The sequence below is a fragment of the Rutidosis leptorrhynchoides genome, chromosome 11, assembly GCF_046630445.1.
Source record: "Rutidosis leptorrhynchoides isolate AG116_Rl617_1_P2 chromosome 11, CSIRO_AGI_Rlap_v1, whole genome shotgun sequence".
In the NCBI taxonomy this organism is placed as follows: domain Eukaryota; kingdom Viridiplantae; phylum Streptophyta; class Magnoliopsida; order Asterales; family Asteraceae; genus Rutidosis; species Rutidosis leptorrhynchoides.
In genome coordinates, this window is record NC_092343.1 from 153,059,575 (window position 1) to 153,076,552 (window position 16,978).

General features: G+C 32.7%; 1 protein-coding gene and 1 long non-coding RNA gene across 2 annotated transcripts; both read right to left on the reverse strand.

The window, feature by feature from the left end:
• Window positions 1–1,108: 1,108 nt before the first annotated feature.
• Window positions 1,109–2,711, reverse strand: LOC139877660 (uncharacterized). The gene is made up of 3 exons (XR_011768711.1): window positions 2,607–2,711; window positions 2,451–2,512; window positions 1,109–1,458 (listed from the first exon to the last, which is right to left on the reverse strand). It is a non-coding gene; the product is annotated as an uncharacterized lncRNA (long non-coding RNA).
• Window positions 2,712–3,187: 476 nt separating this feature from the next.
• On the reverse strand, window positions 3,188–8,518 carry LOC139875070 (disease resistance protein RUN1-like; the record flags this gene model as incomplete). Its single annotated transcript, XM_071862444.1, has 5 exons — window positions 7,815–8,518; window positions 6,477–7,608; window positions 6,061–6,363; window positions 3,832–4,632; window positions 3,188–3,754 (listed from the first exon to the last, which is right to left on the reverse strand). Coding segments are annotated over exons 1-5 (3,309 nt in total), but the record flags the coding sequence as incomplete, so codon positions are not given.
• Between the last annotated feature and the right edge of the window lie 8,460 nt (window positions 8,519–16,978).

Below are 16,978 nucleotides of genomic sequence, written 5' to 3' on the forward strand. Positions count from 1 at the left end.
GAAAAGAATATGAATGAGTGTGACGAGTGGTACGGTGATTCGTATCGTGTGTCCCTCATTCCATATGGCTTTTCATGTCCCGTTAAGTTCCGTTTAAAGTAATAATTATTATGTAATGTGACTCGTGACAACAGTTAGACCGAATGGTTGGGGAGACACATGAATTTAAATTAAAAAGGCATATTATTTTATATATCAATTTTAAGTGTTGATCAAGCGTAAAATATTTAAGTTCATTGTTTTTAAATCTTTTTAAATATATTTTAAAGTCCTTTAATCACTCGAAAAGTATTTGAAAAATTTATAATCATATGTCGGTTAAAACGATTTCTTAAAATGTGCCTAAGAATAACCTATTCATGGAGGTCCCATTAGCGCATTATTGTGACACCGATAATGTGGCATCGACCGTAGCGGTGTATTTTGTTATATCTACGGCGTCTCTTTTTGATGACCTGGTGGTGGTACGAGCTCTTTGTATTTGTTATTTGATTTTGATATGAGACGTATGTATCGATCCTAGGATTTTGTTTTGACGGTGGACGTTTATCGTAGTGTCATACGAAACGTCACCGATATGGATGATTAGTGGAGTAGCTACCCTATGATTTTATTTTGATACTTTGTTACATATTTGTTTCGACTCTTGGTGCATTATTTTATGAAATTGATGTTTTGTAATACATTTTGATCTATTGGCATATTTGGTATTGTTGATTTATACCTATTCGTACTTTGCTTTGAAAATAAGTTCGTTTTGAAAATAAGTTCCTTTTGATAATAAGTTCGTTTTGAAAATGAGTCTATTTTGTAATAAAGCTTGTATCAAATTATGTCATTGCATGTCATATTATATTCATGCGTTTGTTATATCCGTTCACTGGGCCCAGTCGTATTCTGTTTTTCTTTCTTATACGACAGGTCATCAAGTGGGCGTTGGGAACGAGGGAAGTGTGTTGATTTGAAGTGGACTTAGCACCTTTGTCTTAGAGTTTTTCAAACTTTATTACTTGTAGTTTAATGTCAGTTACGGTTTACTTTTGTCATGGTTGACTTTCACTTTAACTTTGAATAAGATTAAGTAACGCCTTTTGTATGTTAAGTTCCTTTTTCATTATTATTTAGTATACTTTGTAAGATAAGGTCGTTACAAACCTTCTCGGTTTAACAGAGAACAAAGCTAACACATGTATGTCCTGGAAGATAAATGCCCTAGTTCTTTTGTTCTTCATCTCGTCTACCTAACCTTTCGCATATTTTATAACTTCTCATACCCCTTAGGCATCCATAATCTCCTCCATTTTGATCAGATCGTCCACGCTGTGTAGTTTGGCGATGTTAACAAGGGGAATTGAACTTCAAAGATTTTGCACCGTTTTCTATCGTTGCAAGGTGAGTTGAGACTTCCATTCTTTCTGATTCATACCTAGGGTATTTTGGCATATATAACCTGACACTCTGGTACCAAGTGTTAGATTAAACACATGTATCTCAACCATAACACAATATTCGACACTATGGAATTAATTATAAGATGGTTTGTTTGGGTCAATATTATGAATATCACTGAATAGAAAAACGAGTACATATTAAAGAAAACATAAAGTTGACTTAGCTTATATTTAATAAAAACAAAATATGCGTCGTCCTAATAATTAATAGCAAAACTAAAAACTGCCACAACTCCTTGAGAATAGATCCATACAAGTTTAAAAGTGAAAACGGATGTTTTGGGGAAAATTTTGATAAAAAGAAATAGTACAGGATGTCATTACAAGTCTAAAATGAAATACTAAAGAACAAAATTGAATGAAATCAAATGAAAAGTAGTTGTGAAGCCCTCGCTTCGCGCCGGAGGCTTCGTTTTGAATGCGAGTTAAAAAAAATCTTAATTTATTTTGTAAAAAAGAATTTTTTTCACATCTAACATTGAAAGGTTGTTCATTTTGTGAAAGTTGCTTCTTTTAGCGTTCGTTTTTTTTTAAAAGTTTGTTAATCTATATTGTAAAAAAGAATGTTTTTCGACATCTTTTGGTAGTATTGAAGGGTTGTTCATTTTATGAAAGTTGTCCTTTTTATCGTTGAGGAAGAAAAGAGAGAAGAAAAAAAAAAGTTTGTTGATTTTTTTATAAAAAAGAATTATTTCGACATCTTTTGGTAACATTGAAGGGTTGGTTCTTTTACGAAAGTTGCTTCTTTTATCGTTGGAGAAAAAAAAAGAAAAAAAATGAAAATATCCCTGATTACTGTTGGTAAATAGTGAAGCAGTGTTTTTGTCTATTAGTATTAGTATATATATAAATATAAATATAAATTTCCCACGATTGCTATTTTCATCCATGATCCTCTTATATAAACTCACCAATCCCAAGTGCAAAAAATACACTTCTAACATGTCACATTGCAATGATGAGAGCTTAATATCATACAACTTTATCATCGATCATTACCTCAGGCCCAAGAACATTATGGTGTTTCCACATCCCTAGTGCGTCCATTACGAGGCAACAGGCTGCATTTTATAGCTTGTAAAATATTATATAAACGTGATGGTTAATATTCATGCTATTTATGAGATAAAAATGTTGGAGTGTTGAAAAGCAGACCTCATGTGCTCAAATAAGTACGTCAGACTTTCCTATTGGAGAAAGCTCTAAACAACACTTTATCTTCTGGTGTAAAAGAAAAAAAAAAAAAAAAAAAAGAGTAAACGTAATGCAGAAATTATTAGTTGTGGTTTCAACCGGTATGGATGTTTTATCAGGAAATTGTCTTCCTTTTAATGTAATACTTGATTGGAAATTAGAAATAAATAATAACTAAATACGCAAGATATAAAAGTTCATTTATTTATAAAAGCAAAAGGTTCTATACCTTCATAGCAGCTGCCAGATGGAAGTCGAAAAGAATCAAATAATAAGATACCTTTATGATATCGTGTAAAATTTTCAGAGTTTAGGATATATTCTCCTGTAGTGGTCTTGAAACCAGAGAGATCACCACCAATAATGTGATTCCATGACTTGTAATAACTCAACACATCTTCTTCTTCTTCTTCTTCTTCTTCTTCTTCTTCTTCTTCTTCTTCTTCTTCTTCTTCTTCATCATCATCATCATCATCATCATCATCATCATCATCATCATCATCATCTTCTTCTTCTTCTTCTTCTTCTTCTTCTTCTTCTTCTTCTTCTTCTTCTTCTTCTTCTTCTTCTTCTTCTTCTTCTTCTTCTTCTTCTTCTTCTTCTTCTTCTTCTTCTTCTTCTTCTTCTTCTTCTTCTTCTTCTACTTTCGCATTGCTTACATCATCATACACAAAGCTAACCCCACACTCCACTATCTCATTATTGAATATCCAACTGATCATCGTATTATGATACATATGAATCATAATCTGGTCACCGGCTACTATCTCATCTTTTTCAAACATCCAATGGGTTAAGAACGTTAAATAATCTTCATCTACATAGACATACGAACCAGAACCATTACTATGGGCGTATATCCAGGTTTGCTTCTTTGTTATATTTCTAATTCTTATTACTGGCACAAAAAATCCACGACTAGTCGAAGCTACATCGATAGAAGGATATATAGAAAATTGCACATAACAGAAGTTCAATCCTTTGAGCTTTTTAGAAGATGATGGTATTGTAAATGATATTGCTTCCCCTTGCCTTCTATTCGTAATCCAGTTTGGCATATCTTTGCTCCCCCCGTAAAATGTGCTGAATATCCCAAATTCATAATACATCTGTGGATTTAAATTTAGATTAATCACCATAAGTAATGTATAACAAATTAGTATTCACAGAATGATAGACATAACACCTGGGTTTGAAGTTCCAAATTTTTAGGAAACATTTTGAAGTGCCTTCTTTTAATGGAATCCAAATCAGTCCAGCCCAAACTGTGTAATACCTTTTCTGCAACATCTGCCATTGGTTGGATTTTGAAAATGCCTTCAATTACAACAGGCGAAGATTCTGATAGTTCATTGGGCAAATGTAACACGAGTGGGGACATTTCTGGATTAAGTACAACCCTCGACAGTAATCGGTCTTCAATATCCAAAAGGAGGTTCAACTTTCGCAGTGTACATGGTGGATGTTCGACTGAGGTTAGCATATGGCAGTTTTTCATACTAAGATGCTCAAGCCTAGCGAGGCTTCTTACACAGTCCGGCATGGAAACAATCGGATTACCATCTAAAGATAACTTTTTTAACATGGGTGGCAAACTCAACTTCATATGGAAGGATTCATTGGACAAATTATTATATTTAAGCGACAATCTTACTAGTGAACTTGGGAAAAAAATCTCTAAAGAGTTATGCTGGATGGAAAAGAAAGATGTTTGTGAATCCGTATCCCTATTGCAACCATCTACCAATAGTGTTTGAAGCTTCTTCAACTTACCTATGGCTCTTGGAAACTTCTCAAGCTTGTTGCAGTAACTCAGATCGAGGATGACTAATTCAACACATTGCTCAAGCGATTCACAAATCTCAATCAAACTTATGCAATTTCTAACCACTAACCTCTCGAGTGCAAGGAGTTGGAGAAAGCTACCTAGTCTTTGAAGGTGTTTACAAAAACTCATCTCAAGAATCTTCAATGATCCAAACAATTGCTGAAAAGAACGTGTGTAAAAATAGTTAATGAACTTAATTTGTTTAATATAATATGCATAAATAGTGTACACTGTGTTTTTTTTATTTAAGTTGGTACCTGATGACGTAGGGTTTGGCCCAATTAGGGTCTACGCAATTAACTTGGGCCCCAAGTCAAGTAACCCTAATTTCCATCTATAAATATGGGGCAAAACCTACATCAAGTTCACACGCTCCCAATCGCATACACCCTCATGCGGTCATTCAATCTCGCCTCTCACTCTCTCAATGAAAGCACGCGGCAGTCATAGCCGGATCTTCTCCTCGATCGTCTTCACGATCGCAACACTAGGGTTTTTACCTACGGGTCTTGTAGGGTTTTTCCTCCCTTTGCCGTCGATAGGGTCCGACTATCGACCGGCGGGCAATTCGTTGGCCACCCTCCCGAGATCATCATCTCGGATACGGGTTATTCACGGTAACCGGACCGGAGATCAACGACGTTGACGCCTAAAAAAACCCTTTCGCATTGATGTTCGTGTGCAGGTTTTCCCTTGGAAAAAATATGCATGAACAATTGGCGCCCACCGTGGGGCACGATGCATTATGTCATGTGTTTCTACCGTCTATCGTTCGGTTTGAGAAGGTTTGTCTTTTCTTATTGAGCTTTTAATTCGTTATATGCGGTTTAAGTACATGAATATTCAGCGCAGATGTTCGCGCGCTTGCGCAACTGTCCACACGCTTTTGTCCAGGTTACGCACGCTTTGCGCACAGTTGTCCGCGACTTTAGACGCAATTTTCATGCGGTTTTACGCATGCTAGTTCATGCGGTTTCCCCACGCATTCTGCTTGCGATTTTTTGCGCATATGTTCGCGGGTTTACGCACAGGTGTTTGCGCAGGCTCCTGTGAACTTATTTTCCGCAGCATAATGAGAAGTTCGATACGATACTTGACAAAAATATCATACCGAACTTGGGGGACTTGATGACGTAGGGTTTGGCCCAATTAGGGTCTACGCAATTAACTTGGGCCCCAAGTCAAGTAACCCTAATTCCCATCTATAAATATGGGGCAAAACCTACATCAAGTTCACACGCTCCCAATCGCATACACCCTCATGCGGTCATTCAATCTCGCCTCTCACTCTCTCAATGAAAGCACGCGGCAGTCATAGCCGGATCTTCTCCTCGATCGTCTTCACGATCGCAACACTAGGGTTTTTACCTACGGGTCTTGTAGGGTTTTTCCTCCCTTTGCCGTCGATAGGGTCCGACTATCGACCGGCGGGCAATTCGTTGGCCACCCTCCCGAGATCATCATCTCGGGTACGGGTTATTCACGGTAACCGGACCGGAGATCAACGACGTTGACGCCTAAAAAAACCATTTCGCATTAATGTTCGTGTGTAGGTTTTCCCTTGGAAAAAATATGCATGAACAGTACCTTTTGCCCACTAGGACATGTGCCAAATGATTCAATATCACTATATGACAAATCAAGAGCAACAAGATTATCCACTGGCAATTCAGAAGGTAATAACTTTGAAGGGAACCCATGCATACGCAACCATCGTAATTCTTCTGGGAAATTCTCATAAGAACCTTTCATTTGCATATAATCAAGATGTAGGATCATTAGATTATCCATTGCACTCAATGCATCGGTATGAAGTTGAAACGCTCGACGTAACTTCTTTTCGTCAAGCATTTTCATGTTAAGGGTGAGGCCTTTTATTCTTCCTGTACCCTAAGAAGAAACCATTGAGCATATTAAATATGAAAATTTTGTGTCCATGTCTATAAACAATTTAAAGTACTTAGAACATGCTTTACTACTAACAAGTATACACTGCCTGTTACCTTTTTTTGTTTCAACACTTGTAATGACTCCTCATGACACCATAACATACTACGTTTCCATGGCTTTTCAGGTGATTCTTGACGTACCACATCCCTAACCATCTCTTGAATTAGTGAATGCATCCGCAATATATCCTTTTCAATAACGAGTAGGCATCGATCAATGAGATTTCTAAACCCACTAAGTGTGCGCATTTTACATGCATTTAAAATCGTTTCGGTGAAAACTCTATCTTGACCAACGAAAAAACAAGAAATATGCTTAAGCAATTCCTTATCATTGTTCGATGGTATAGAATCAAAGCTCATTCGTAAGGCCTTGTTAATACGAAAATCGGTTTCTTCCTTCAACACTTGTATGCGATCCTCCCATTCAGCTACTGGTTGATTATGTAGAGACTCACCCAACACTTTAAGAGCCAATGGATGCCCTTCACAATATTCCATAAGATTTTTCGACACTTCTTCATAACCTTCCTTGGGACTGGTACTCATAAATGCATGATGACTTAAAAGCTTTAATGATGCTTTTCGATTTAAGCCTACAATTAAATGGTTTTTATGCTCGGGTTGAACTATAGGGTTGATTGATGATACATATGTATTTGTAAGTGATGCATCTTTGGATGTTATTATAATTTTGCTTCCCGGATAAAAACCTTTCTCTCCGAGCAACGAAAACAATTGGTCGATGCTATCAATATCATCCAGAACTATAAACATCTTTCTTTGACTTAGTGCCTTCTCAATTTTAACAGTATACTCCAAACTATCATCACCTTGAATCGGACATTTTATTGAAATGTCCCCCAAAAGTTGTTTCTGTAGATCAAGCAATCTAAAAACATGTGCAGTGCATTTTGTACCGATACCTTCAATAAAGCTGCTTCTGTCAAATGAATGAGCATGTGACCCGTATACATATCTGGCCAAAGAAGTCTTCCCTATCCCACCCATACCTAAGATAGTGAGAATATCAGCCTTCTTATCAGAGGATCCGTTTTTCAACCATGTAGAAACAAATTCGATAGAATCTTTCATCCCAAAAAGGTACGGTAGACTAGTCATCCGGGAGCCGCCTATCCTTCGGTAAATATTTGTAACAATTTCTTCTATAAACTGTGTCTCTCGCCTGGAAATGGATATTACAGAGAACAACATAGCAAATCAATTATATAGTCAGATATTCATAAACCTAAATCAATGATAAACAACCAAGAGAAGGCAGATTTAAATAGTATCTTCTCGATATGTTACAGAGAAGGCATTTCATGAATTTAATAAATATATAAATATATTCTTCTGAAAATTCGTGTTATGTTCTAAAGATACATTTACCTGCCCTTTGCATCTTTTCCTTTTAGATCAGCAACTTCTGTAAGTGCTTTTTTCCATTTTCTAATCTTTTTAGCCCGTTGACTTTTTCTCTCTATATTTGTTTCTTTCTCCATAGTCTGTTGATGCTTTGCCATCGCATCTCCGAAGCTGTTTTGTTGCTTCCTGACATCGGTGGGCTCCACATGATAGAAGATTGGGATAACAATATGGTCAGAGATCAAACGTTGCTCGAGGATCAATACTAGTTCATCAAGACACCAAGTCGAAGTAGCATAATTCTTAGACAGCACGATTATAGAAGCCTTGGACGCTTTAATTGCACTCTCCAATTCCGGTTTTAGATCTTCTCCAGTTTCAATCTCTTCGTCATCAAGAAAGGTTTTGATGTTGGCATCTATGAGTGCTTTATATAGATGATCAGTGAAACCGAGACGAGTATCAACACCTCTGAAGCTTAAAAATACGCCATATCGGTTGTCTTCTGGAATTTCTGTGATGATAACCATTGTGAATTATTGGAATGTAGAAGTGGTTTAAGAGACGAACACAAAGTTTAGCAAAGACTGCTCTCTTTACAATAGAAGCTTAATTAATTTCAACTATCAAAATGAAAACGCGTCTAATTACCTAATCGCCTAACTATAAATTTATAAATAAAAACTAAAATATGAAAAGATTATGTTCAGAGCTTTCTCATCACCTAATAATTGATATTATGAATTATGAATATTAAATCGTATATCGTATATCATAAATATATATTATTCAAAGGTTATATTGGTTTTATATATGTCTCCATTCTATATATGAAAATATTGACAGAATGAACCTTCGCCGAAACATACATGAACTCTCATCTTAAAAGTTCAACGTGTTTAGTTTACTAAAATTGATGTTTGACGTATTTTATATAATAATTCAGAATATACACTAAATTTTCATGAATATTCTTTTATCACTAAGTCCTTAACTAAAACTTCCTTCCTCATATCCCTTCATTTGCAAAATTATTTGGTATGGACGTATGGTTGTTGCTATTAACAAAAGGAAAAATCAATGGCGAATCAGAACAAAACTTTAATTAATGGAGTTCTAAATTTTTTTAAAGCTAATTGTATATGATTGGTACTTTAATAGTTGTTTACTTAAAAAAAAGCATAAAGTTTATAAATATATAAGGTAATATGATTAAATTTAGTGGTGTACTATACAATTAGAAAGTGGTAGGATCAAGAGGGAAGTAACCAATCGGTGGGAAGCGGGGAAAAGCAAAAACTTTTTTTTTTCGTTTTCTGAAAAAACTTTGTTCACGAACATTATACATGAGATGAAAATATGAACATTTAGTAGAGACACTTTGTGATAAATGTTTTTATTTTGGCGGAAAAACGCTCGTAGAAGTAATATATAACAATTATCGTATTTTTCGAGCGTATGTTGAGGTTTTTAACTATTGGGGTTTAGATATTAGGGTTTAGATATTAGGGTTTATAGGGTTTAGATTTTAGGGTTTAGAAATTTAGGGTTTAGGGTTTAGATTTAGGGTTTAGATTTAGGATTTAGATTGAGTTTTTAACACGAACGGTTTAGAGTTTAGGGTTTAGGGTTTAGGGTTTAGGGTTTGGTGTTTTGGGTTTATTCCATAAACCCAAAACACCAAACTCTAAACTCTAAATCGGACTAAATTTTACTTCACAAAACATGAAAAAAAAAACGTTCATATTCTTCACGAACAATATTATCATGAATGTTATTTTTGTCGATCGTTTTCCCACCTAAATAATAACATTCATCACGAAGTGTCTCTTCTAAATGTTCATATTTTCGTGTGATCTTGATGCCGGAAAAAAAAATTCGAAAAAAACGAAAAAAAAAAAAATTTTGCTTCCCCCCGCTTCCCCCGATTGGTTACTTCCCCATTGATCCTGCCCCCAATTAGAAAAATACATTATATAAAAATTTTAAAAAGTAGTAGGTGCTTTCATAATAACCACCCACCTTCTTCAAATAACTTCTCCAACCTACCACTAAATCTTGGATTATTTTTAAAAGTAGTAATTTTAATTAGAATAGTTGCAAAAATAGAAAAAGATTTTTTTCTTTACAAAAATGGTAAAATCGAAGTTTGAAACTTAGGTTTTTCCATATTCGAAGTTTCGAACTTCGGTTTTGCATGATCTGTCAGTCGAAACCCTAATTCGAAGTTTGGAACTTCAGTTTTGCAGGTAAACAGTAAAACCGAAGTGTTGAAACATCGGTTTTGCAGTCTGCATCACCAACAGTCAATAATAGACTGAAACTGAAACCCTATCTTGTCAAAATCAAATCAGATTTATTATCTTTTTACATTTATTTATATCACCATTATCATCAACTCAAAGACAAACATCACCAAAAGCACAATTCAAACAAATCAAAATCAGTTTCAAACACAAACATCACCAAGAACACAATTCAAACAAATCAAAATCAGTTTCATACATCAGCAATTACAAAAATGTCTACAATTCGTTCATTTTTGGTTCATTTTCTTTGAGGAGGCTAAATTTCTTTTCAAAATGGTTGGCTTACTGGTGATAACACAACAATTAGAAGCAATTTGTGTTGAACACCAATGTTAACTGTATGCAGTTAAACCAAATGGCGTATAATTATGTAGGGGTAAATCAAAGATCACACACGTAAGTGCTAAGTTTCAGATCAGTGAATAAACCGAAATGAAATAAGAGACCTTTCTCACTCGGCGCCATGATCTTGTGGGTTCTTTTTTTTTAATGGAAATGAATGGAAAAATGAACTTACTGACGATAACACTTTGGAAACAATGTATTTTCTTTCTCGGAATGATCCAAGTTATGAGGCTCAAATTGAAATTCAGTTTGACGAAGTTTTTCCAACCACACAAAGTTCAGGTTTTATGGATATTATTCAAACTATGGAAGGTGGTCCATCAACATCTCACAACCAGTCAACGGTTGTTGATGATGAACAAGAACGACGAGATGAAGAACAAGAACGAAGAGATGAAGAACAAAATGTAGTAGACTCAGATGATGGTATGTCAACTGCAAGCGACAGTACAGTCTCTAATTATAGCGTTGAAGAGAATGTTTCTGGTGACGAAGGTAGAGAAGAGGAAGTGGAACCTAATCCGGAGCCTGCTCCAGTTTCACGTTTCGGGTTTGTTAATCAAGGTGAGGTTAGTAATACTTTTCCATTCGATGATGACCTAGAAGCTTCATTGGTTTTTTATGATAAGGAGACCGGTTTTATTATGAAAGGAATGGTGTTCCAGAACAAGCCGAACCTATATATGCTGTTCAGAAATGGAATATACACAATAATAGAGAAATAGTTGTTACACAAAGCAAGCCGGGTTATTGGCAAGCAAATTGTAGAACAACTAGCTCAAATTACAAGGGTCTACAAGAAAGATACCATTGTTGCTGGAGTGTAAGTGGTTCGTGTCATAATAGATCCAGGGTATGCAAAAATTTCAAAATGGAAAGATGAACACACTTGTTATGGAAACGTCTCGAAAAACAACAATCGTTGCTTAACCTCTAGCTTAATTGCTAGTGAAATTTCCCATCAAGTAAGTTTAAATGTTGCTTTTCCTGTTGCCAACATCCAAGCACAAATAAAAAATACATGGCATGTAGATGTCCGTTACGCTACAGCATGAAATGCTAGGCGTATTGCAATTGAACGATTAGTTAGAACTTGGTAAAGTAATTTTATTCATCTACCAAAGTATTTAAATGAAATAGTTTTTACCAATCCAGACACAATTTTTAAGTTTGAAAATGGTACTGTAATTGAAGAAGGTATCAATCCATTCAAATTTGTATTTTGGGCATTCGGTCCAGCTATTAAAGCATATAAAAGGTGTATTCCGATCATTTGCATCAATGGAACCCATTTAAAAGGTAGTTACAAGGGTGAGCTGATAGCAGCAGTTGAGAAAAATGCTAACAATCAAATTCTACCCATTGCCTTTGCACTAGTTGATGAAGAAAGTAACGATAGTTAGCGTTGGTTTTTGGAAATGCTCCAAGAACACGTTGATGGAAACAGAAAGTTGTGTGTCATCTCTGATCGAAACCCAGGTATCCTATGAAATGATCCGTCCTAATCCATCCGGACGAAGTCCATATCGATTATAAACGATTCACAACAGTTGATTACATCGCGAGGTACTTGACCTCTATATGATACATTTTACAAACATTGCATTCGTTTTTAAAAGACAAACTTTCGTTACATCGACAGTTGACAGACATATATAGCATTTCATAATATATCCAAATATAATTGACTTAAATATAATCTTGATGAACTCAACGACTCGAATGCAACGTCTTTTGAAATATGTCATGAATGACTCCAAGTAATATCTTTAAAATGATCAAATGCACAGCGGAAGATTTCTTTCGTACCTGAGAATAAACATGCTTTCAAGTGTCAACCAAAAAGTTGGTGAGTTCATTAGTTTAGCATAAATAATCCTTTCATAATTTTAATAGACCACAAGATTTCATATTTCCATTTCTCATAAACATACGTCCCATGCATAGAGACAAAAATATCATTCATATAGATTGAACACCTGGTAACCGACATTCACAAGATGCATATAAGAATTTCCCCATCATTCCGGGATCCTCCTTCGGACATGATATAAATTTTGAAGCACTAAAGCATCCGGTACTTTGGATGGGGCTTGTTGGGCCCGATAGATCTATCTTTAGGATTCGCGTCAATTAGGGTGTCTGTTCCCTAATTCTTAGATTACCAGACTAAAAAGGGGCATATTCGATTCGATAATTCAACCATATAATGTAGTTTCAATTACTTGTGTCTATTTCGTAAAACAGTTATAAAAACAGCGCATGTATTCTCAGCCCAAAAATATAAAGGGTAAAAAGGCAAATGAAACTCACCTCATGTATTTTGTAGTAAAAATACATATAACAACATTAAACAACTGAACAATGCAGGGTTGGCCTTGGATTCACGAACCTATATCATTTGTATATATATTAAAATGTATAATCGTATTCGAACAAGTTTATATATTATAACTTGAATTATATGTTATACTTATTTAGTTTGTGTATATATTTTAAATGTTTAATATCTATATATATTTGGTTATATTAATATATATATATATATATATATATATATATATATATATATATATATATATATATATATATATATATATATATATGGTTAATATTATATAAAAATATTCTTAGTTCGTTATTTATAATTATTTATATAAATAATGTTATTATAATTGGTAGATGATATATAAACTATTAATATGATTATAATATATGTATTAAGTATATTTTAGGTATAAAATATTTATTTGCAACGAAAATGATAGTTTTGATAATAATGATTTACTAATAATAATAACTTCCTTAATATTGATAATACTAGTATAAATAACGATATTGTTAAAATTGATACATATGTTTATAATAATAATAGTAAAACTAATAATTGCGAAAATGATATTTATACTAATATTAGTGAGAGTAGTAATAATTTGTATTGTTTTATAACAATAATAATAATCCTAAACATATTCATAATAATAATAATAGTACTAAAAATGGTACAATTACTAATATTTACAAAAATAATAATAAGTTGTATTATTTTGCCACCAATTATAAGGTTTATAATGAAAGTTTTATTATGTTCCTAATAATGATAATAATAATAATAATAATAATAATAATAATAATAATAATAATAATAATAATAATAATCCTAATACTTAATAGTATTAATAATACTAAGTAATTATAATAACTTTAGTAATAATAACAATTATGATACATATAATACTAATTATAATCTTAAGAATAACAATAACAATAACAATAACAATAATAAACATAATAATAATAATGATAATAATATTTGTGAAATAATAATAACAAAGAAAATAAAAAGATTACTACCTCACAAAGAGTGTCAAAAAAAATATATATGCTCACGCCCGGAATCGAACCCGAGACCTCTCGTTCCCATAACAAACACCCCACCATCGCTCTGTTTTAATTTTTCTGATTAATAACCCACAGGAATATTAATTAACTCGTTATCTGCCACTTCTTCTTCTTTCTTCTTCACAAAACTCAAACGATCCACAGGTTCTTTCCCGTTTAGTCAAATCAATAATTTTTTTACAGACTTGAATTTATATGAATTAAAACAGAAGCATTTTTGTTGAATGTGATTAACAGGAAGAAAAAAGAAAAAAAAATAAATAAAAAAAATGCTGTAACTGATTCAAGAATAAAAATAAAAACGTAAATCGTGATTTTGAATTTGAGGCATTTTCAAGCGACGACTTCAACATGAAATAGATTCAAACTCAACCCTAGAAACTTTCTATAACCTTAATTGAACTTGAATTGGTAAAACCCGTTTGAATTTCTCTCAAAACCGACTGTTTGACTTTTTATTCAAAATCTTTGACTCCACAATTAGAGCTCAATATTACGAATTGAAATTTTAAACTTTGCAGATAGATTAGACTAAAGATTTCTAACATATCTGCACTCATACAATTTGAGTTTTGATTCGTAAACTCGATTTTGGAAAAATAAAAGTAATAGCAGAGCAGGGGACGGTTTCCTTCTTTATTTTGATTTAATTTTGATAATTTGGAACTGTAAAACGTATTTGGAAATGGGTAGTGGATAATGTAAAGTCGAATGGATTAACTAATACAAGATTGGATCATTCTATAAACTAATGCGAGTGTCAATTAGTCAGATTACAAGGACAATGAGAAATTAATTAAAAAAGAAAAAAGGAATGTGATTGTTAACTGATTTTGGATGGATTAGAGTCTGATATCGACTTGTAATATTCTCAACGATAGAAACAAAATTAGTAACAAGTTGTTAATTGTTTAACACTGAAAGATCACCTTTTTCTGATTTTTTATATATATTATATAATTAGTTTTTAATTAATTAATAAATATATATTAGAAATAATAATAATAATACTAATTAATAATAATTAAAATACTGATTTGTACTAATAGAATTAGTAATAATAAAAATGCAAATTTTTATTAATGATATTACTAATAGATTGTATTATTTTCTAATAATAATAACTATAATATTATTAATGATATTAATAATACTAATATTTATAAGGACAATAATAATAATAATAAATATCTATTAATAATAACTAAAGTTGTAATCTTACTACCAATTATGATATCAATAATACTAATAATAATATAACAAATCAGTTGTATCAAATTTCATAATTAGGTAATATACATAATAATGATGATAACACTGATATTAATATTATATACTTTTCCAAATAATAATAATAGTACGATTTATAAAGATGAAAAATTAAATGCGTTAAATTTCCTATCTATATATTTTTAATGAAAATAATAATATTAACACTACTGGTATTAGTATTAATATCCATATTGATAATAACAATGAAGGTACTCATAATGATATGAACATAACAATTATGTTTTAATTTATTATTTATTATTAAATATATAATATTTACTAATCATATAATATATAACCAGTATTGAGTGTTTAATACAATATATATGATCATCAATTATTCTTAAAAATCATATTTACACAAATATATATATACATATTCATCTTAATAGTAATTTAATTATTCTATATAATACTTTTACATTTTTAGCTCAAATAATTATATTGTATTTTATTAATTCAAATTATTAGGTGTTCTTTATATTTATTTTTACAAAATATATATATATACAAACAATTGTTCATGAATCGTCGAGCACGGTCAACGGGTAATTGATTATATGAATAAAATTCTAAAAACTTTAAGACCCAATAAAACATACTTTGCTTATCGTGTCGAAATCAAATAAAATTTAAGTTTAAATTTGATCGGAAATTCCCGGGTCATCACATCGTACATGCAATGGGTGCTCAAATGTACGGTTGGGAGCATAGGTAGGTACTATTTGCGCCACATTCGTAGCAACTTATTGAGCAAATATACTAAAGTAAAATCTCTCAAACACTTGCGTTGGACAGTCAGTAAGACATCCAATCAAATACTCTAAAAAAATTCCCTAAAAGCCATCAAAAAATCTAGTGTGGAGGCTTGGCAATATTTTCATGATGCTGATTTAGGCAAGTGGTTTGTGTATAGGGACAAAGAGAGGAGTCGTTGTGGTAACACAACGACAAATATTGTTGAGTCCCTCAATAATTTGTTACGTCATGCCCGTATGATGCCGATCAAAGCGTGTATTGAATATACATTTGACTACACTAGACAACACTTCTACGATCAAAGTCGAGAAGCAAGGCAATGTAATTCACCACTGTCCAAGAACATGTTTAACATCTTTAACGAACGGGCAAAAAGAGATCAAAGATACAAAACAACATGTTCTAACGAAAAACAAGGTGTGTTTAAGGTTCAATTAAGTTATCAAAGTAGTGGTGAAGGTGGAACCGATTACATTGTGGAGTTTAAACATAAAAAGTGTTCATGTGGAATATGGCAACACCAAAGATTACCTTGCTCTCATGCCATAGACACTCTATATACTGTAATGCTCGAGTTCGCTATACAGGGTTGAGGTTGATTCTAAATAATATATATACTTTGAGTTGTGATCGAGTCTGAGACATGTATATAATGGGTCACGACACGTATTAATTAATTCGAATGTTATATATTAAACTATATATAAATTATTGAATTACTAATTGTGGACTGCTAACTGTGGACTGCCAACATTAGACAATTAAAATGAATTAAAATTTTGATTATAACATATGAAACTAAACAATTCTTCAAGTTTGCCACTTAATTTCATCTTAAACCTTATTTGTATCTTGACGATTACAATCTGCGTTCAAACCTTTCATGATTCTTGAAAATACCTCAATCGAGAGGATGAACCAAACGTACTTCATCTACGGAAGGAAAGATTTATGCATATAGTTATGCACCTGAAAAACTCTCAGAAACTGAGTAAACGTTTAACACGTAGCTGTGCTAATTCCTTTAGCGTTGTTATTACCGATAATAACTTTGCAATCTCTTTCCAAATTAGCCAATTTTGTCACAGCTCCAGCAAGGCA